At 45.9% G+C, this 21,608-nt stretch overlaps 1 protein-coding gene across 2 annotated transcripts in view; it reads right to left on the bottom strand.

The window, feature by feature from the left end:
• smarca1 (SWI/SNF related, matrix associated, actin dependent regulator of chromatin, subfamily a, member 1) overlaps positions 1-7,823 on the bottom strand; it is a 105,648-nt gene extending 97,825 nt beyond the window's left edge. Inside the window, exons 1-2 of one of the 2 annotated variants that reach the window (XM_068047393.1) lie at positions 7,635-7,823; positions 1,766-1,819 (exon numbers count right to left, since the gene is read on the bottom strand). In XM_068047393.1, coding sequence (XP_067903494.1) covers positions 1,766-1,819; positions 7,635-7,679 — 99 coding nt within the window. In that variant the 5' untranslated portion in view covers positions 7,680-7,823. Of the gene's footprint in view, positions 1-1,765; positions 1,820-7,628 lie in introns of both variants that reach the window. The other variant, XM_068047392.1, reaches the window with a different exon arrangement.
• Positions 7,824-21,608: the final 13,785 nt, after the last annotated feature.

Raw genomic sequence — 21,608 nt, forward strand, 5'->3', positions numbered from 1 at the left:
GCTGGTATATAGGATGGATCACATAATTTTTCTGAAATAGAAACCATACATTACTGGTTTATTTGGCTAATTAATTATTGCCCAGTGCTCAGATAACAGACTTCCATAATGATTTTCACAAACGTAACTACAGTTTCTCCCCATTCTCCAAAACACAAAAACGAAATAAACGCATCATCAGGATTTCAGTAAAATAGGAATAGTATGAGTGTAACGTTTTCAGGCAACCAGTATATCCACTTAAATTGTGAAAATCACCCTTCACTGCCAAAAATGTGGACTAAATCTGAGGAGATCATTTTGAGCTGTATCACACTGGGACGAAGTAAGGATAGCTACATTTGAGGTGATCAGTATTACCCAAAAAGTATGTTGGCTTAAAGGTGATATTTTCCACCCAATGGCACATAGTTATCAACATGCTGAAGTTAAACTAGTGCCAAAAATGTAACAACTTCTTTTTGTTATTTAAGAGAAAAATAACGATTAGGAATAAAAACATTTAGGGGACAAGATTTTAAGGAAGTCTTCTTAGCATAGGAGGAATTACTAAAGTGTCTGTCCGTTTCTGTGTATTATTATTAACATTATAAAATTAGGCAGACAGTTAGACAGAAGAGATTTATCAGAATAGTTCCAGGGATGAGGGATTTTAGCTACAAGGTTAGGTTGGAGAAGCTGGGGTTGTTCTCCTTGGAGCAAAGGAGATTAAGAGGAGATTTGATTGAGGTGTAAGAGTTTATGACAGGTTTGGATAAGGTAGACAAAGAAAACTGTTCCATTAGCTGATGGCTCAAGAACTAGGGGACACAGATTTAAGGTTTTGGGCAAAAGATGCAGGGGGGATGTGAGAAAGATCTTTTTTAACGCAGCAAGTGGTAATGACCTGGAAGTGGCCGCCTACGAGGGTGGTGGAAGAGGAGACGATGGACGGTTTCGAAATGAAACTGGATGGGCACTTGAGGGAAATAAACTTACAGAGCTACCGGGTTAAAGCTGGGGAATGGGACTGATTGGATTTCTCTATAGAGAGCCAGCATGGACTTGAATGGCCTCCTTCTGTGCCTCTATGGCTATGACTATGCTAGTACATATTTATAAATCATCTAGGCTGCATTTTTTTCTTTTGGAATGTACATATAAAATCAAATGTACACGTTTACTTTTCCTTCAAAAAATTCCATTATTTATGCATCTAATAGTGTTGTTTTCATCATAAAATGAAGAGCAAAATATACCAAGACTATAACTGTTTTCATCAACAAAATTAAAATTCAAAATAAATTTCTTATGAAGGTTAAAACTAAAAGAATGGCAAACTTAGAGTTAGAGATGAGACTAAAACTGAAGCCTAAGAGTAGAATAACAGGACCAGGAGCAATCCACAACCTTTGGAACAGATGCTAGAAACTGAAAAAATGAATTAGTTCAGCTTTTATTGAAGTTCCTGTTTGGTTCTCAACATTTCTTGTGGCATTGCAAGTTTTAATAAGAAATGAAGCAATTAATATTGAAAAAAAAAACCCTGAAAAAACTAGAACGAAAAAGTAAAACAAAAACAAACGTTTTAATTAAATTTATCCGACAGCCAAAACCTAGGTACAAAAAGATTAAACTAAAATTAGGACTAAATTCCTTCCAAAGACTACAAATACAAATAAAGCTCAAGAGTTCACAAATAAGACTAAAATTAAGTAACTAATATGATGTATTTGTATATAATCAGAATGCACATAACCACCATAACCAGATTTTGTCAACGTACCTGCATATTTGAAGTGTCTTGTTTAAGTCCAGGGCAAGCCTGATCACACCGTTGCTGAAAAACATTAGTGGTTTATTACTTCAATCATCTTGCATGGTAGTTATAAACTATAACTTTAACGAAGAGAATTACATATTAAAATCAGATTATGTCACAACAGCCTGTTTGTCCTTGAATTCCTTAATTGTTCGTAAGTGGCCTTAATTACTATAGATATTTTAACCATGTAATTTTTTTTTTAAAGTAGAAAATATAGACAAAATTCATGGGGAAGATGTTCCAAATTGAAGGTAGGAGGTATGTTGTAGGTATTGACTATAGCAATACCAGGGAGTGGGTGGGGCTGTGTTATTTGTTAAGTTAGAGATGGCAGGGCAGCTGATTGCTGTCCTAGACTATAGTCACAATAGGGAGATCCAGGGAGTGGGTTTGCAGATGTTTGATAACATTCATTAGGGAAACTAAGGTGCATTGGGAGTGGGAATTAAGTTGGTGCATGGGATTGGTGGAGGGGGACATTGAGGTATGGGATGAGTTGGAGAATTCCTGAATTTTGAGAGAACAGAGGGATGTTGTGGTTTGAAAGTCATAGTCAAAGAGTCATAGAGGCACAGAAGGAGGCCATTCAGCCCATCAAGTCCATGCTGGCTCTCTGTAGAGCAATCCAATCAGTCCCATTTCCCTGCTCTATTCCCGAAGCCCTGCAAGTTTATTTCCCTCAAGTACCCATCCAATTTCCTTTTGAAATCAATCATCGTCTCCCCTTCTACCACTCTCATAGGTAGTGAGTTCCAGGTCAAATTCAGTTTGAGAGTGAGCAACTTGGGTCTCAAACAAGTGTCTTCAACTTAAACAAGGGTGATTACAGAGGTATAAAGAAAGAGTTGTCTAAAGCGGGCTGGGAAGATAGACTACAGGGGAAGTCAGTAGATGAGCATTGGCAGACTTTTAAGTAGATACTTCATAACACTCAGCAAACATTTATTCCAGTCAGAAGGAAGGACTCGAAGAGAACGATGAACCACCCGTGGATAACAAAGGAAGTTAAGGAGAGTATCAAATCAAAAACAAAAGGCACACAATGCGGTGAAAACGAGTGGTAGGCCAGAGGATTGGGAATTTTTTTAGAAACCAGCAGCGGATGACTAAAAAACTAATAAAGAGGGAGAAAACTGATTATGAGAGTAAATTGGCAAGAAATATAAAAACAAACAGTAAGAGCTTCTACGTGTATATTAAAAGGAAGAGAGTAGCTAAAGTAAGTGTGGGACCCTTAGAGGATGTGACTTGGGAATTAATAACAGGGAACAGGGAAATAGCAGATAATTTAAACCAATATTTTGCATTGGTCTTCACGGTGGAGGACACTATAAACATCCCAACAATAGTAGATGAACAGGGTGTAAATGGGAGGGAGGAACTTGTAACAATCTCTATCACAAGGGAAAAGGTGCTGGACAAACTGATGTGACTAAAGGCAGACCAAGTCGTCAGGACCTGATGGCCTGCGTCCAAGGGTTTCAAAAGAAGTGGCTGCAGATAGTGGAGGCATTGGTCATAATATACCAAAACTCACTGGATTCCGGTTGGGTACCAGCGGATTGGAAAACCACTAATGTGACACCCCTATTCAAGAAAGGGGGGAGACAGAAAGCAGGAAACTACAGACCAGTTAGCTTAACATCTGTAATTGGGAAAATGCTAGAGTCCATTATTAAGAAAGAAATAGCAGGACATTTAGAAAAACATAATGCAATCAAGCAGAGTCAACATGGTTTTATGAAAGGGAAATCATGTTTGACAAATCTGTTAGAGTTCTTTCAGGATGTAACAAGCAGAGTGGATAAAGGGGATGTAGGTAAAGTAGATGTAGTGTATTTGGATTTTCAGAAGGCGCTTGATAAGGTGCCACATAAAAGGTTATCACACAAAATAAGAGCTCAGGGTATTGGGGGTAATGTGTTGACATGGATTGAGGAGTGGCTAACACACAGAAGGCAAAGAGTCAGGATCAATGGGTCTTTTTCAGGTTGGAAAGCCGTACATAGTGGGGTGCCGCAAGGATCGGTCCTAGGGCCTCAACTATTTACTATCTATATTAATGACTTAGAGGAAGGGACAGACTGTAGTGTATCCAGATTTGCTGATGGTACAAAAATAGGTGGGAAGGCATGTTGTGATGAGGACACAAAGAATCTGCAAAGGGATATAGATAGGTTAAGTGAGTGGGCAAAAACTTGGTAGATGGTGTTCAATGTAGGAAAGTGTGAGGTAATCCACTTTGGTTGGAAGAATAAAAAGGCAGATTATTATTTAGATGGAGAAAGACTACAAAATACTGCAGTACAGAGTGATCTGGGTGTTCTTGTGCATGAAACACAAAAGGTTAGCATGCAGGTGCAGCAAGTAATTAGGAAGGCAAATGGAATTTTGGCCTTTATTGCTAGGGGGTTAGAGTTTAAAAATAGGGAAGTCTTGTTACAACTGTATAGAGTGTTGGAGAGGCCACACCTGGAGTACTGCGTACAGTTTTGGTCCCCGTATTTAAAGAAGGACATATTAGCATTGGAGGCAGTTCAGAAAAGGTTCACGAGGTTGACTCCTGGGATGAAAAGGTTGTCTCATCAAGAACGGCTAAACAGGTTAGGCCTTTATTCATTGGAGTTTAGAAGAATGAAAGGTGATCTTATAGAAACATATAAGATTTTAAGGGGCTTGACACGGTAGATGTTGAGAAGACGTTTTCACTAGTGGGAATCTCGAACTTGGGGACATAGTTACAGAATAAGGGGGCACACATTTAAAACTGAGATGCGAAGGAATTTCTTCTCTCAGAGGGTGGTGAATCTCTGGAATTCTCTGCCTCAGTGAGTTGTGGAGGCTAGGTCACTAAATGTATTTAAGGAGGAGGTAGATAGATTTTTGAAATTTCAGGGGGTCAAGCGTTAGGCCTGAAAGAGGAGTTGAGGCCTGGGACAGATCAGCCATAATCTTATTGAATGGTGGGGAAGGCTTGGGGGCTGAATGGCCTACTCCTGCTCCTATTTCTTATGTTCTTATTACCACTCACTGCAAATAAAAGTTCTTCCTCACATGCCCCCTGCATCTCTTGCCCAAAACCTTAAATCTGTGTCCCCTAGTCCTTGTACCATCAGTTAATGGGAACAGCTTTTCTTTGTCTACCTTATCTAAACCTGTCATAATCTTGTACACCTCAATCAAATCGTCCCTCAATTTCCTTTGCTCCAAGAACAACCCCAACTTCTCCAACCTAACCTTGCAGCTAAAATCCCTCATTCATGGAACTATTCTGGTAAATCTCCTCTGCACCCTCTCAAGGACCCTCGCATCTTTCCTAAAGTGTGGTGACTAGAAATGGATGTAATACCCCAGTCGTGGCCTAACCAGAGCTATACAAAGGTTCAGAATAACTTCCCTGCTTTTGTACTCAATACCTATATTTATGAAGCCCAAGATCCCATATGCTTTGCTAACTACTCTCAATATGTCCTGCACCTTCAAAGATCAATGCACATGAACCCCTAGGTCCCTCAGTTCTTGAACACTTTTGAATTTTACTCTGTATTCCAATATCCAAGTCATTTACAGCCATCAAAAAAGCAGTAGTCCTAGCACTGAACTTGGGGAACACCACTGTCTACCATCATGATACATGAGCATTCAGGAGGGGGTTTAAGGCCTGGGAATATGGCAGGATATCAAGGGATCTAGGAGAAATGCGGAGAGGTGCTACAAGGCATTAAAGTACTTGAGATTGTGGCCGGGATTTTACGGGCCCCCGAGGCGGGGTGGCATGGAGAATCGCGACAGGGGGTGGTGGGGTGGAGGGACCATCGCCTCCCCTTCGCCCAGCGATCTTCCCGCGAGCGGGATAGGCCGACGACAGCCTTCCAGCCCAGAGGCCAATTGAGACTCTTAAGTGAACTATTAACAGCCAATTAGGGGCCTCTTCATGCCACCACTGGGATCTTATAAAACAAGGCGCCCTCCCTGCGGGTTTCGGGGGGGGGGGGGAATCTTCGTGGACAATTTATCTCCCACGGAGGACCCCCACCTGGAACAACTTTACCTCCTGAGACCCCCCTCCCCCTGGACTGAACAACCATGCCCCCTCTCCGGGGCATTCCGGACTGGCCCCAGCAACCCCGCCTCACCTGCCTCTGGTCCAGGGTTCCAGCACTGGGCCCCGAGGCCGCTGCAGCATTGGCAGTGGCTACCACTCCCGGTGGAGTTGCCGATACTGCTGAGCTGCCGGCTGTGATTAGCTGGCAGCTCTTGGAGGCAGGATCCCTGTCCCTTTACTCCAAAAGACCGGAGGATCACTCCCGGGGCGGGGGTGGGAACAAAAAGGCAGAGGCGATGTTCCTTCCGCCTTTTCGGCCCAGCACCGGGAACCCCGCCTCCAGCACAAAATCCAGCCCTGCGAGTGTGAAATGGTCCCCTGAGTATTTGAGTTGTAGGTATCAACGGAAACCATTTGGACTCAATACATCTGGTACTGGTACACTCGTGACTGATATAAGGGGATATGAGGATAGTGTGGGAAAAAGACATTGAAGTGGAAGATCAGCCATGATCGTACTGAATGGCGGGGCAGGCTCAATGGGCTGAATGGCCTACTCCTGTTCCAATGTTCCTATTTCAATACAATCACAATGGAGAAACTGGGGAAAGAAAACAAGGGAAAATATTACAATAGATAAGTTCCATGGTGCTAGCTGTGGTCACTGAATTGCAGGCAGCACTGCCCTTGTATGTGAAAGGAGAATAAAGAGGGGGCTCTATGGGTCCTGAAAATAACTGGTATCAAGTTCTTACTGTTAACTATTGAGGAAATAATATAAAAATCTGAGTTGACGATAGGCTATTCAGCCCATCCAAACTCCTCCCTCTGGTGGATGATTTATTCTGCCTTCATACCATGGCATGTAATAGTATTTTAAATAAGACCAAGTTTTGCTTTCATTAACTTGTTTGGTAGCCTGTCGCAAGTATTTATGACTATCTGTAAAAGAACATTCACTGCACTTCAAAATAATTACATCCACATGAAGTGCTTTGAGATTTTTCTGAGATGCGCTGAGATGATGTATAATTATTTTAAGTAAATTTTTCTTGATATGTGTTCTAAATTTCCACTAGTCACACGTCCTTCTTTTACTTGGAATAATCAGAGTTTATTTATCTGTGCCAATTCAACTTACATATCTCAAATGTGATATCCCCTCAATTGACTTCTTTTCAGACTGCTTATATAAGCAAGATTTTTACAGAAAGCTTTCCCATAATAATGATGAAATTCAACGTCAGTGTTGCAAACCATGTTTGCTTTAGTATGCAGACTAGAGGGTCTTTTTTTTTACTTTTGAGACAGTTGAGAATGTGCCTTTCCTCAGTGAGAAGCGTCACACAATGCATATTTATACACGTAAATGGGCAGCGTTGACGTATTAAGAGAGCGAGGCCTGGAGGCTTCATCCCTCAGCATTGCTGGCGTCTCACAAACAGGGCCAGACAGCAATGCACAAGTCTGAGGGCCGAACAGAGGGAGGCTAAAACAATTCAGTACATAGAGGGGAAACCACCACCACAAATGTATGAACAGTCGCAGTGCGTTTCCAGCATCTTGTATGTAGGTGTTTTTAAGCATGGATTTCAATGCGTGTGGGAAAAGCATGGACACTGCGAAAGCCTGTTTAATGAGGGAAAGATGTGTCCTGCTGACGAGCTGCAGCGGCCACCGCGCTTTTCCCGCCATCGAACGTTGAGACTCGGCTGCCGTTCGATCGATCGCGAATAAGAAACAAAAGTTGGAAACAATGAGCTCGCGCTCCACACTCACCCCCACCTTGTTACCCTGCCCTGAAGTGCTGGCCTTCTCATCCTCACTCATCCTGATCTGCCGGGATTACCTGCTTGGGTTTCTCTTTAAAAAAAAATTACATCAAGTGTTAGGTGTTTACTTAAACGGAGCCTCTTTTCATCACATTTTTTATTATACGGTTATGGGGGAGGGCGGGGGGGACCTCCTGTCATATTAAAGAACTATCGCGAGATTTGTCCCCATTCCACCAATCATTTGGCAGATTCCTCTGCCAGTCTGTGACATGTTGTGGAGTACGCATGACCAAGCACACACTCTCCTCCCTCCACATACACACACTTCTTCACCATCCACACAACCTATCAAGGCTGCAAGGCAGTTTCAACTTTTCCCTACATATTACACTGTGAGGGATAGTTTCATACCACTATATTCCGATAAATTCCTTTCTAGATTTGCCAGTAAATATATTTCTGTATCACAGTCTCTTTGACAGTGAGGTGATATGTTGTTGACACAAAACTTAGGAGCCTATGCCTTATGTTATCTCTGTGCCTCTACTCGATAAAACAAATCTGGGGAAATGCCTTGGTACCAGGAACAACATGGCTTCATCATAATAAAAGCAAAATACTGCAGATGCAAGAAATCTGAAATAAAAAAAAGTGCTGGAAATACTCAGCAGGTCTGGCAGCATCTGTGGAGAGAGAAGCAGAGTTAACGTTTCAGGTCAGTGACCCTTCTTCAGAACTCATTTACATAATGGTGGTAACAATGTTATAACCTCTTTTGTCCAGGCTAATTGGGTAAGTTTTATAAAAATGTAATTTCTGGGTAGTGAACAATGGTGGCAAAGCTGACATTTATGGCTCTTTCCTGAGCCAATTGTTGTGGGCCATCTTTTTTACCGGCTGCAGCCCAGTGCCACAAGGCATAAAGTACCCCCCTCACCCACTACCACAAGGACACCACTAATAAAAATATAGATGCCCTGTCCAAACAAAGAGCAGGAAGCAGGAAATGAGACACAAACTACTACTCAACCATTAAGAATCCAACTCCATAATAGACTAACTTCTCATGTTCATGGAATTAGTGCAGCCCACGGTTAGACCACCATCAGGTTAAAAAAAGTCAAACTTTTTTTTTTAGACAGCAGGCAAACAAAAGTATTGGAAATTTCTCCTTTGCATATCTGTGCAGCAACTATGGAACTTAGAAAGTGGCTGTATGCATGGTTGCAGAGATATTTTGCCCCATCTTTTATATGGAATATAATTATTTTTGAAGCTTTAAGTCAAACCTAAACCTGAAATGGTTTGGTATTTTGCACATTTAGTAACCAATCCACAATAATACCAACCTGCTTCTGAGATTTCAACTCACTTGAGAGAAGTTCTGAATTCAACAACCTACCTTCAATTATCCTGTCTGTATGTATGTATACAAAAACTGAATTTTATGTTGACACCCAATCTTGCAGGTCTGATGAAATGAATGTTTATGATATCATCAAAATCCCCAAGTTATGCACTGTTTTGTAACTGCTTGCTATTCTAGTAAAGCAGGCTGAGTCCTGCTGGGTTGAATGAGTTAGCTTTTCACCCACTTAGTACTGATGCAACTAATGTAATTAGATATTACATTAGTTCTTTGTAACACCTACAAGATATATTAGTACCACACAAGGATCAGTAAACATGTACTTTGGGTATTTTTCATATTAGTGAGAGCTTTTTAGCTCCCTCAATGGCTTAGTGAATCACTGCTAGTCATTTCTATTCTACGTTTTGTTTACTCTTTAAGGCAAGGGGAACAGTGCTAGGAAATGCCATATGATTAAAAACGAATAAATATGCACTCACTGAGAAATATTGGCCAGAATTTTATGTCTGCCACAAAGAGCAGGATGGTGGTGGGGGGCGTAAAATGGAGTGGGAGGCCCGGGGAACCCTTCCCAACCTGCTCCCACCTCTGCCGCCATTTCCGCAGGGTAGCGGCGGCAAAAAATGGCCCCGCCCACCCCAGGCCAATTGAGGCTCTTAAGTGGTCAGTCAACAACCACTGAAGGGCCTCCGCCCGCAGCCCATGGGATTTTACCGTTGGCAAGCAGGCGGCCCAGGCCCGAGAAAAGCACCTGTTAAAAGTCAGCGGCTTTCTGACGGCCTGGGGGGGCCCTCCTGATCAGGCACCCTGTGCTTGACGGAGGGGCACCCCTGATGCCCCAACCACCTCCAACACCCAACACACCTCCTGTCGCCCCAATCGACCACCCTTGCCTTGCTGGGCCCCGACCAATCATCCCCGGCGAGGCCCCAAAAACATACCTTTTCCCGAGACCGTTCTTCTTCTTGAAGCTGGGTGGCGGTCACAGCAGTGGCCACCGCTCCCGGGGGTCCTGCTGTGACTAAGAGCTGCCGGCCTGCTAATTGGCTGGCAGCTCCATTAGGCGGGACTTCCTGCCTCAATGAGGTGGAAGCCCTGCGTCAGACCAATTAAGGCCTGGGGACTGTGAAATGCAGTGTGGATCCCCAGGCCCGGCAGATGCAGGATCGCCACCGACTTTTCAGTCGGTGAATGGTTCCCGTCCGACGAGAGTAAAATTCCAGCCATTGTCACTGTTGTACGAGTCGACTCAAAATAAAAACTGGTCACCAAGGCCTAGATTTTCTGCCCCTTCTCCACCAATGTTTCAGAAATTTTTTAATGGGGATGGGAAATGTGTCAGGGGACCATTATGCCATTTTTACATCCTTTTTTTATTTGTTTATGGGGATGTGGGCATCGCTGGCCAGGCCAGCATTTATTGCCCATCCCTAATTGCCCATGAGAAGGTGCTGGGTAGCTGCCTTCTTAAACTGCTGCAGTCCATGTGGGGTAGTTATACTCACAGTGTTGATAGGAAGGGTTCCAGGATTTTGACCCAGTGACAGTGAAGGAATGGCGATATAGTTCAAAGTCAGGATGATGTGTGGCTTGGAGGGGAACTTTCAGGTGGTGGTGTTCCTTCTAAGTGATTGAGGTCACGGGTTTGGAAGGTACTGTCTAAGGAGCGTTGGTGCCTTGCTGCAGTGCATCTTGTAGATGGTACGCACTGCTGCCACTGTGCTTTGGTGGTGAAGGGAGTGAATGTTTGTGAATGGGGTGCCAATCAAGTGGCCTGCTTTGTCCTGGATTATGTTGAGCTTCTTGAGTGTTGGAGCTGCACCCATCCAGGCAAGTGGAGAGTATTCCATCACACTGCTGATTTGTGCCTTGTAGATGGTGGACAGTCTTTGGGGAGTCAGGAGGTGAGTTACTTGCTGCAGGATTCCTAGCCTCTGACCTGCTCTTGTAGCCACGGTATTTATATGTCTACTCCAGTTCAGTTTCTGGTCAGTGGTAACCCCCAGGCTGTTAATAATGGGGGATTCAGTGATTGTAATGCCATTAAATGTCAAGGGGAGATTGCTAAGGTCTCTCTTGTTTGAGATCACCATGCCTGGCACTTGTGTGGTGCGAATGTTACTTGCCACTTATCATCAACAATCATCCCCACTTCTGACCTTATGATGGAGGGAAGGTCATTGATGAAGCAGCTGAAGATGGTTGGGCCTAGGACACTACCCTGAGGAACTCCTGCAGTGAATACTGGAGCTCAGATGATTGACCTCCAACAACTACAACCATCTTCCTTTGTGCTAGGTGTGACTCCAACCAGCGGAGAGTTTTCCCCCTGATTCCCATTGACTCCAGTTTTGCAAGGGCTCCTTGATGCCATACTCAGTCAAATGCTGCCTTGATGTCAAGGGCAGTCACTCTCACCTCACCTCACCTCTTGAGTTCAGCTCTTTTGTCTATGTTTGAACCAAGGCTGCAATGAGGTCAGGAGCTGACCATCCAATTTCCACCATATATGATGGATAATGTATATTATGACTTTGTAATTATATGCAAATGGAAGAATACGTCATCTGACATATTTTCAACAACAATAACTTGCACTTATATAGTAGCTGCAGCATAGACAAAGGTTCCAGAGCACTTCACAGAGGTGTAAGGAAAAGTGGATAACAACAACAACTACTTATATTTATATCGTGCCTTTGATATAGTGCACACATCCCAGTGCTTTACAAGAGCATTATAAAACAAAGTGTGACACTGAGCCACAAAAGGAAATATTAGGTCAGATGACCAAAAGCTTGGTGAAAGAGGTAGGCTTTAAGGAGTGTCTTAAAGGAGGAAAGTGAGGTGGAGAGGTGTAGGGAGGGAATTACAGAGCTTGGGGTCTGGGAAACTGAAGACATGCAGATATCTTGGAGGGTTATGGGGCTGGAGGAGATTACAGAGATAGGGAGTGCGAGGCCATGGAGAGATTTGAAACAAGGATGAGATTTTAAAGTCAAGACGGGATGACAAGCCAAAGAAGGAGCGATTAAGACAGATCAAATAAATGGTTTAAAGGAGGGTCTTAAAGGAGATAGAGAGGGTTAAGGTTAGGATGGGACTAAGGGAGGAGGAGGTTGCACAATAAGCTGGTGTAATAGGAACAGAATATATGGGGAGGGAGTTGTAAGGATGGGGAAGGTTATTGGGATAGGGAGGTGTGAAGTCATGGAGGGATTTTAGTTCAATAAATTAGAATTTGAAGGATAGGTGTATGTAGAGCCAAGAGATCAGCGAAGGGAGGTATGATGAACAAACATGACCTGATGCATGATCCTGTTGAGGTAGCAAGAGTTTTGGCTGAGCTGACGTTTATGGAAGCTGGCCAGGAGAGCACTGGAGTAATTGATTTCAGGGGAGAACATGACTGAAGGTTCCAGCAGCAGATGGGCTTAAGAAGGGATGGAGGTAGGCAATGTGAAATTTGATGGTCTTTGTGATGGAGAGGATTTGAGTTTGGAACAGTCTGATTCAGTCTGAGACAATTTCCAGGGTGGGATAGAATTGTTGTACAGAGTTTGTGGCCAGAGCCAAACACAATCACTTTGGTCTTTCCAATGTTTAGCCTATCCAACAATAGTCTGATAGTACAGAGGCAGTGGATAGGTCAAGAGAGGTGGAGAATTGACATACGTATGGAAGTGGACCCCATGGCTTCGGATGATGTCACTAAGGGGCAGCATGTAGAGCAGGGACCAAAGATGAGTCTTAAATGGTGTCCAGAGGTGACAGTGGGGTGATGATAGAAACCATTGCCAGAAATCCTCTGGCTACAATTGGATAGATAAGATTGGAATCAAGCAAGGGCAGTCCCACAGAAATGGACATCAGTGAAGAGGTGTTGCAGAAGGTTTGTTGATCAACTTCATTGAAGGCTGGAGAGAGATCAGGGAGGAGTAGGAGGGATAACAAATCATGGGCATCATGACAGAGAACATAGGTTGTGACATTGATTTTGGTGCTATAGGAGGGTGGAAACCTGATTGAACAGATTCAGACAGAGTTGCAGGTGAAACAGACACAGATCTGAGAGGCAACAACAAGAAAAGAACGGAAGAAATGAAATGAGATGGTAGTAAGCGAGGACAGTGATGGATGAGATAAACAGGAAGTAGATGAGGAAGTAAGTGGGGGAGAAACTAGAGCTTCAGGTTAGGGTAAGGATGAAGTTGTGAGCTTTGGCTTAGTTAGCAAGAGAGAAAGCAGCTGAGGCAGCTGAATTAATGGTATCTGTCTTGGAGACAAAGAAATCCATGAACTCCTCATATTTGTTGTTGGACGTGAAGGTGGAGAGGGCAGGGCTTCAAGGAGATGGTTGGTGGTAAAGATAAGGAGCCTGTAGTTATCTTAGCCCTCCAGAATAATCTGCCATCATTTCCATCACAGCAACATTTGGCTACAAGGGGCATCTGATGATCCCTGCCACCCGGCATTGTTTTGTGCAGGGGAGGTAGAGATTGAAAACCCTCCAGGATTGTCCCAGAGTCTCCAGGAATTAAAGATTCATCTCTGGGACATTGTTGGGAGCAAATCAGAAGAAAAATAATAGCGGTGTTAAGCATGTTTATTTTTTTATTCAAAATCAAAATACTGTGGATGCTGGAAATCTGAAACAAGAACAGAAAATGCTGTAAATACTCAGCAGGTCAGGCAGCATCTGTGCAGAGAAAAATACAGTTAACGTTTCAGGTCCGAGACCTTTCATCAGAACTGGGAAAAGTTAGAAATGTAATAGGTTTTGAGCAAGTGAAATGGGGGAGGGTGGAAAGAAGAACAAAAGAGAAGGTGGATAGGTTGGAGGGCAGGAGAGATCAAATGATAAAAGGTTTCATGGTGCAAGGCCAAAGAAAGTGGTAACAGAACAAGTAAAGAAACAGAAGATATGTCTAGAGAAGGTGAATGGCAGTATCTTGAGTAGCTGCGGTCCGAAAGCAAAGTCAAGGAAATAAGAGAGAAACAAGAGGAAAAAAACAAAGCAGCAAAGAAACATGAAACATAAATGGAAGCAGAGGTTGTGATATAAAATCGAGTAACTTAATTCTGAGTCCAGAAGACTATAAAGTGCCCAGTCAAAAGATGTTGCTGTTCCTCGAGCTTCCATTGAGCTTCATTGGAACACTAGCAGATCAAGGAAAGAAAGATAAGAGCAGGAGCAAGGGTGGAGAATTAAAGTGACAAGCAACTGGAAACTTGGAGTCACACTTGCGGATTGAATGGCAGTATTCCACAAATTGGTCACCTAGTCTCCCCAACATAGGGGAGACCACATCACGAGCAAGAAATACAGTATATACTAAATTGAAAGACTGGGCCAGATTTTGGTGCAAAGACCCCGGTCTCGCTGTCGGGACCGGAAATGGGTGCACGGCACATTGGAGACAGGTGCAGCCAGCTGCACACAATCCAGCGGCAGCCAGCCAATTAAGGGCTTTGAGGCGTGGGATCTGACCAATTGCGTGGTCGGAATCGGGTGCGGAGGCGGAGAGTCTGGCGATGGCTGACACCTTGGCAGCTGCTGGCGCCAATTTTAAAGGGCTGCCAGCCCTGCACTTAATCTTGCAGTCTGCAGGCCTAGGAGAGGAGGAGGTCATAGAGGCTATGGAGTTATGGTGGAGAGCAGACCCCGGGTGGCCTCATGCTTCCCTGATTCCTCCTTCCAGGTGCTCCTCCAGGCTGCCAGGGAAAGGAGGCATATTCTGTACCCGGGGGACAGTAGGAGGAGACCTGGAAGCTGCTCAAACAGTCCTGGCTGCAGATAGCGGAGGAGGTCAGCAGCCATAAGGTTACCCCTAGGACTTGGATACAGTACTGCAAATGGCTCAACAACCTCATCTGGGCAGTGAAAGTGAGTACCTCTTAATGTCTTCACCTCTTGGGCCTTGCAGCTGGCAAAGCAGGAGGGTGCATTGGGTGGAGAGGAAGTACCCACCCAGATGCGGGTAACGGGCCAGGGATGCATGCGAACTGACTCCACCATGGCGAAATGGCCCTGAAAGGAGGCCGCTTGTCATTGCAGATTCTTCCTGGGAAGGGGCCGCATGCAGGAGGCATCTGTGTGCCCCCATTAGTGGCAGCTGGACTACCACCAGCCTATGTTGTGCGATTGTTCTCACTGGGGGACCAACAGCTTCCATCCCTCTGACTGCAGGAGAAGATTGCTCACAGTTGGAGAGAGTGGGCCAAGACTGGTGGTGGGCTGCTGCTTCTCCATGTCTTGACCCCGATGGAGGAAGAGGCCTTGGAACTGGCTGGGAGAGAGCATCACAGATGGAGAGACAAGGGCACCCTCCCAAGACATTGAGTAAGGTCGTCACGGGGCACAAGGGTGCATCTGCAGCAATGGAGTCATGCTGCTCATCAGGCATCCGGTGCCTACAAGGATCTCCAATGTAGGGGTGTGTGATATGTCAGGAGGGGAGACCCTTGACCCTCTCATGGAGGTCACGTGGTGCCAATTCAAGGAGCCTCCGAGACTGTAGGAGAGCCTGCCGTCTCTGAGGGGGAGGACACACCTCAGAGACTCCAGCGTCACCTCATACCGCAAAATCCTCCACCAGCGCAGATACTCACACATTGGAGGGTTTTGTGGTTAGATTTGGGCACACAACCTGGTGAGCACAGCACTGACGCAGCCGAGCAGTTGATGGAGACTGTGACAGCCCAGGCCTGTGACAGTCGGACTGTGGGAAGCCAGGCCCATGCTGAGTCCCAGGCTCATGATGTGCCTCTGGTGTTGGCAGCATCACGGGAAATGCTGCAGCTGCAGCGAGAAGTCAGGCAACACCTGGTAGAGAGGCAGGAGGCAATGTGTGTCCAAGCATGGACAATGGAGGAGGCCATCCAGGCCTTGAACTCGACATTGTCTCTGGCAGGTCCACGAGTGACATCCTCCACTGAGAGATTGGCAACTCTGATGGAAAGCCACATCCAGCAGAGCACTCAGTGTCTGCAGGACATTCCTGCAGACCTGCATACCCTCGTCTTGACCAAGGGCACAAGACACCAGTAACAAGGCGAGAGGAGGACGAGGCACCTGGACTTACCACTAGGACCTCTGCACTCTCAGGTCAGCAGGGAGGCAAACGTTTGCAAGGGAGGAGGAGCGGCTGCCCACTGCTGCTGGGGCTCCTCTCAGGGTGCTTCTGATGCAGGCAGCTGCTCCGCTGTCCCCGCTGCCAGTGACGCCAGATCCCCTTCATCCCTAACAACAAAGGGTAGTACTGCTTCTGTGCAGGAGGCCCTCACCATGCTGGGGCCTTGCAGGCCTAAGGCATCCATAAGACAGCTGCCAATGTCATCCCTAGTCAAGGGGCAGAAAGGTCAGCAGCCTCCACTTCAGCTGCCAGCGCAGGGGGAGCACCTCATAGCACCTCACCCAAAAGAATAAAGAACACCTAGATTCACAGGTTTATCAGGGGTGACTGGGTGCTGTAGATGTAAAGGGTATCGTCTGCTGTACAGTTGAATAAATCGTTTTTCTAAAGCATAGATGATCTCCGCCCTCTTCCATTAGGCCTTTGGCCCTTGGTTTCAACCAAGCTTCTGTAAGGAGGCTGGTGGCAAAACATCATGCTGTAAGGGGTCAACTCTGGAGCCTGGCCAGCTCAGCGCTGCATGAATGATCAATGAATGAATGCTTCCTGAAGGAGGAAAGGCATTAACAGGGCTGCATAAAGGGAAGTCTTTATTGGTGAAGGTCCGGCTGGCAGTAGGGATCAAAGGAAGCAAGAATTTATAACAGCATCGCAAATCTCCCTTGCCCATATCTCATGGCGACTCTCCTGTTGTCCATGTTCCTTGCTATCCTCCTCACTCATCGGCTCCCCCCCCCCCTTCAGCGCCAGGTTGTGCAGTACATAGCAGACCTCCGCGATACATGAGACCCTCACCGGACTTACTGAAGTCGCTTGCCCTCCTGGAAAGGGTACTGGTGACCTCTTTGATGCACCGGTGGGCCACTGACTGTGAGATCCCACACATGTCCCCAGTGGATCCCTAGAATGATCCCCAGGCATAGAAGTTCAGCGCCACTGACATTGGATTTCCACCAAGTCCGCTGGGGCACAGCTCATCCTGCATCATTACGCAGAGGTCAGTGACGGTCTCCTTGGAGAGGAGAAGTTTTCCTTGGCACTACTTTTCAGACATCTGCAGGTAGTTGAACCTTGACCTGTAGACCCACTCTTGAGGGTTCCGCCTTCTGCATGGGGGAGCCACCTGTCTTTCTCCTCTGTGCCATCCTTCGTCTGGAGGCTGCTGCTGACCCTCCTGTGGCCTCACAGTTCATTGCAGCGCCACTGCAGGTGCCTGGCCCTCCCTCTACTGCACCTCTTCTTAATCAGGGTCCCCGAAGCCTGGGTGAATAAGGTCCATGATAGGTGGCCTCTCCTTAAATGCAAGTCCTTCCCTGCCAGCGCATTCCCCCCCCCTCCTTCCACCCCCCCAACTTGTCATCTCTAACAAGGTAGCACTTGTCCGTTGCACCCTCACCATGCAACCCCCCCCACCCCGCAGTTCTGAAACCCTGGCTCTCCTCACATGATTCCTGATGTCCTCCCTTTACCACCCTGCCTGGCAGTTGATGTTTCCTGTCCTGATGGCCTCCCCTTGCAGATAGCTCTGATCTCCCACCTCCATGTCGCTTCCTTGAAAGAAGCGAGTCTCTGAAGCCTGTGATACGCATGCACCATTTACAAAATCTAAACCCAGCACTAAAATCGCTTTCAGTTGGCCTTTTATCAATCTTAATTACCTCCCCACCACGTCACCGTCCAAACTCCACCCTTAATCTTTGCCGCCATCAGTAAAATCAGGATGGGACGTCGCAAAGTCAGACTTCCTGTCCGATGTATCCCATCCTGATTTTAAGTCGCCTGCCTCTATTCCCTTCCCCACAGTCTGCTTAGAATTCTGCCCACTGTTTCACTTGGAAGAAGTGTTTGGGGCCTTAGCTGGTGAGAGGGACGAGGTAAAAGAGCAGCTGTTACATATCCTGTGTTTGCATGGAAAGGGAGGGATTGTTGGGGGTGACTGAGGAGTGGACTAGGGTATCGCGGATGTTATGGTCCCTTCAAATTGCTGAAAGGGGAGGGGAAGGGAAGATGTGTTTGGTGGTGGCATCATATTGGAGGTGGTGGAAATGCGGAGGATGATTCGATGAATATGGAGGCTGGTGGGATGAAAGGCGAGGACAAAAGGAACCTTATTGTAGTTCTGGGTGGGAGGGGAAGGGGTGAGAGCAGAAGTGTGTGAAGTAGAACAGAAATCATTGAGGCCCCTGTTGACCACGGTAAGGGGGAGAATTCCTCGGTTGAGGAAAAAGGAAAACATATCAGAAATGCTAGTCTGGAAGGTTGCATCGTCCAAACAGATGCGACAGAGATGGAGAAATTGGTAGAATGGAATGGAGTCCTTACAGGAAGTAGGGTGTGAGGAAGTGTAGTCAATGTAACTATGGGAATCAGTGGGCTTAAAGTTAATATTGATTGATGGCCTATCTCCAGAAATGGGGACAGCAAAGTCAAGGAAGTGAAGGGAAGAGTTGGGGATGGATCATGTGAAGGTTAGAAAAGGTAGAAATTGGAAGCAAAGTCAATGAAATTTTCCAGTTCAGGGTGAGAGCAGGAAACGGCACTGATACAGTCATCAATGATTCCTGGCCAAAGCAGTGGAGGCTAAGCCGATGGAAGAAGAACTCAACGTCATGACGAGCTTGAAATTCAATGAGGTGGGGACATAAGGGGATGAGCTGAGGCCTTTGTTATGGGCAGATCATTAAGGTTAAAAGAGGGGAAGGTCAAAGGGTATTTATTTTTTAATTGGCTTTTAACACTTGTTAGCTATAAAAGTATTGGCCTTGGGGAGTAAAAAGACTGTTTAACTGGACTGATGGATGGAGGCGGAACATTTTGTGATGAAACCTTGAGGAATATGACCAGAGTTGGCAACTCGAAAAGGGAAGAATTAAAGGGCCAAAAAGAGTCATCGAGATATACAGCACAGAAACAGGCCCTTCGGCCCATCGTGTCTGTGCCAGTCATCAAGCACCTATCTATTCTAATCCCATTTTCCAGCACTTGGTCCATAGCCTTGTATGCTATGGAGTTTCAAGTGCTCATCTAAATACTTCCTAAATGTTGAGGGTTCCTGTCTCTACCACCCCTTCAGGCAGTGTGTTCCAGATTCCAACCACCCTCTGGGTGAAAAAATTTTCCTCAAATCCCCTCTAAACCTCCTGTCCCTTACCTTAAATCTATATGCCCCCTGGTTATTGATCCCTCTGCAAAGGGAAAAAGATTCTTCCAATCTATCCTATCAATGCCCCTCATAATTTTGTATACCTCAGTCAGGTCCCCCCTTCAGCATTCTTTGCAGTGTAGAGAGGTCGATTGTATATGTTTATGCATCTTTCTTAAAATAAAGGCAATATTTTCAGTTCAGCCCAGAAGCTGGCTCCAGGCTATGCTACACAGGACGCCAGGAAGAGGATCCTGCGGAAATGATACCACTCACTCTGACTTTAGAAGGTTCTGTGCTGCCTGTGAAGGGTCTGCAAGTCTCACCGCACTTGCACCACCGCTTGGACGAAAGAGCAATGTTCATTTTTAAAAATAGAAGAACTTTCCACTTCCTGCTCTATCCCATGATGTGGAGGCTTGAGTTATTCATCAACAATTAAATGCCATCATTAGTATGACTAACTATATAACCAGGACCACGAACCTTTAACCCACCAGTGGTCCAGCTTTGTATTTCCGCAAAATAGGGAGAGGGGTAGAATTTCCGAAAAGCGATCCCCTCGATTTGCGCCGGGCGGAGCTTGCGGAGCCGGGGCGCAGTGAAGCTTCCATGTACTGGCCATGTGGTGGCGCCGCTCACACATGGTCAAACCACACAGACAGACACTGTCAGTCCGAAAGCAAGATCCAAACCTGGTGGACAGTCTTCATACTGTTTCGGGAAATATTTCATATGCTTTAGCTTTAAACTGAAACGTAGTTGAACGGTGGAAAACTACCAACATTTATTCAATAAACAGTAACTAGAAATCGAGATGGAAATACCGCTTTATTGAAGAAAGCAATGTGTGGTTACTTTGTTAACCTTTGAATAGAGCAATTTCACAGAAAGGCGTTTTCCGCTTCAGTCCACACAAGTGACTTTTTTTTTATTAGATTAGAGATACAGCACTGAAACAGGCCCTTCGGCCCACCGAGTCTGTGCCGACCATCAACCACCCATTTATACTAATCCTACACTAATCCCATATTCCTCCCAAACATCCCCACCTGTCCCTATATTTCCCTTCTTCTTCTTCTTTGGCCTCCTTGTCCTATACTAGTGACAATTTATAATGGCCAATTTACCTACCAACCTGCAAGTCTTTGGCATGTGGGAGGAAACCGGAGCACCCGGAGAAAACCCACGCAGACACAGGGAGAACTTGCAAACTCCACACAGGCAGTATCCAGAATCGAACCCTGGTCCCTGCAGCTGTGAGGCTGCAGTGCTAACCACTGCACCACTGTGCCGCCCTTGGAAGATGAAATGTCACTGACATGAAACGTTAACTCTCCTCTACCCACAGATGCTGCCAGACCGGCTGAGTATTTCCAGCATTTCTTGTTTTTACTTCAGATTTCCAGAATCTGCAGTATTTTGCTTTTATTACATTGGAAGAAATCATCTCTTTGGCCTCCTTGTCTCGAGAGACAATGGATACGCGCCTGGAGGTGGTCAGTGGTTTGTGCAGCAGTGCCTGGAGTGGCTATAAAGGCCAATTCTAGAGTGACAGACTCTTCCACAGGTGCTGCAGATAAAATTGGTTGTCGGGGCTGTTACACAGTTGGCTGTCTCCTTGCGCTTCTGTCTTTTTTCCTGCCAACAGCTAAGTCTCTTCGACTCGCCACGCTTTAGCCCCACCTTCATGGTTGCCCGCCAGCTCTGGCGATCGCTGGCAACTGACTCCCACGACTTGTGATCAATGTCACAGGACTTCATGTCGCGTTTGCAGACATCTTTAAAGCGGAGACATAGACGGCCGGTGGGTCTGGTACCAGTGACGAGCTCGCTGTACAATGTGTCCTTGGGGCTCCTGCCATCTTTCATGCGGCTCACATGGCCAAGCCATCTTAAGCGCCGCTGGCTCAGTAGGGTGTATATGCTGGGGATGTTGGCCACCTCGAGGACTTCTGTGTTGGAGATACGGTCCTGCCACCTGATGCCAAGGATTCTCCAGAGGCAGCGAAGATGGAATGAATTGAGACGTCGCTCTTGGCTGACGTACGTTGTCCAGGCCTCGCTGCCGTAGAGCAAGGTACTGAGGACACAGGCTTGATACACTTGGACGTTTGTGTTCTGTGTCAGTGCGCCATACTGATTAAAGAAAGAGCTTGCATTTCCATAGCGCCTTTCACATCATCAGGGTATCCTAAAACTCTGCACAGTCAATGAAATACTTTTGAAGTGTAGCCACTGTTGTAGGAAACATGGCAGCCAATTTGCACACAGCATGATCCCACAAACAGCAATGTGATAATGCCCAGACGATCTGCTTTAGCATTGCTGGTT

Source organism: Heterodontus francisci, chromosome 15 (assembly GCF_036365525.1).
Source record: "Heterodontus francisci isolate sHetFra1 chromosome 15, sHetFra1.hap1, whole genome shotgun sequence".
In the NCBI taxonomy this organism is placed as follows: domain Eukaryota; kingdom Metazoa; phylum Chordata; class Chondrichthyes; order Heterodontiformes; family Heterodontidae; genus Heterodontus; species Heterodontus francisci.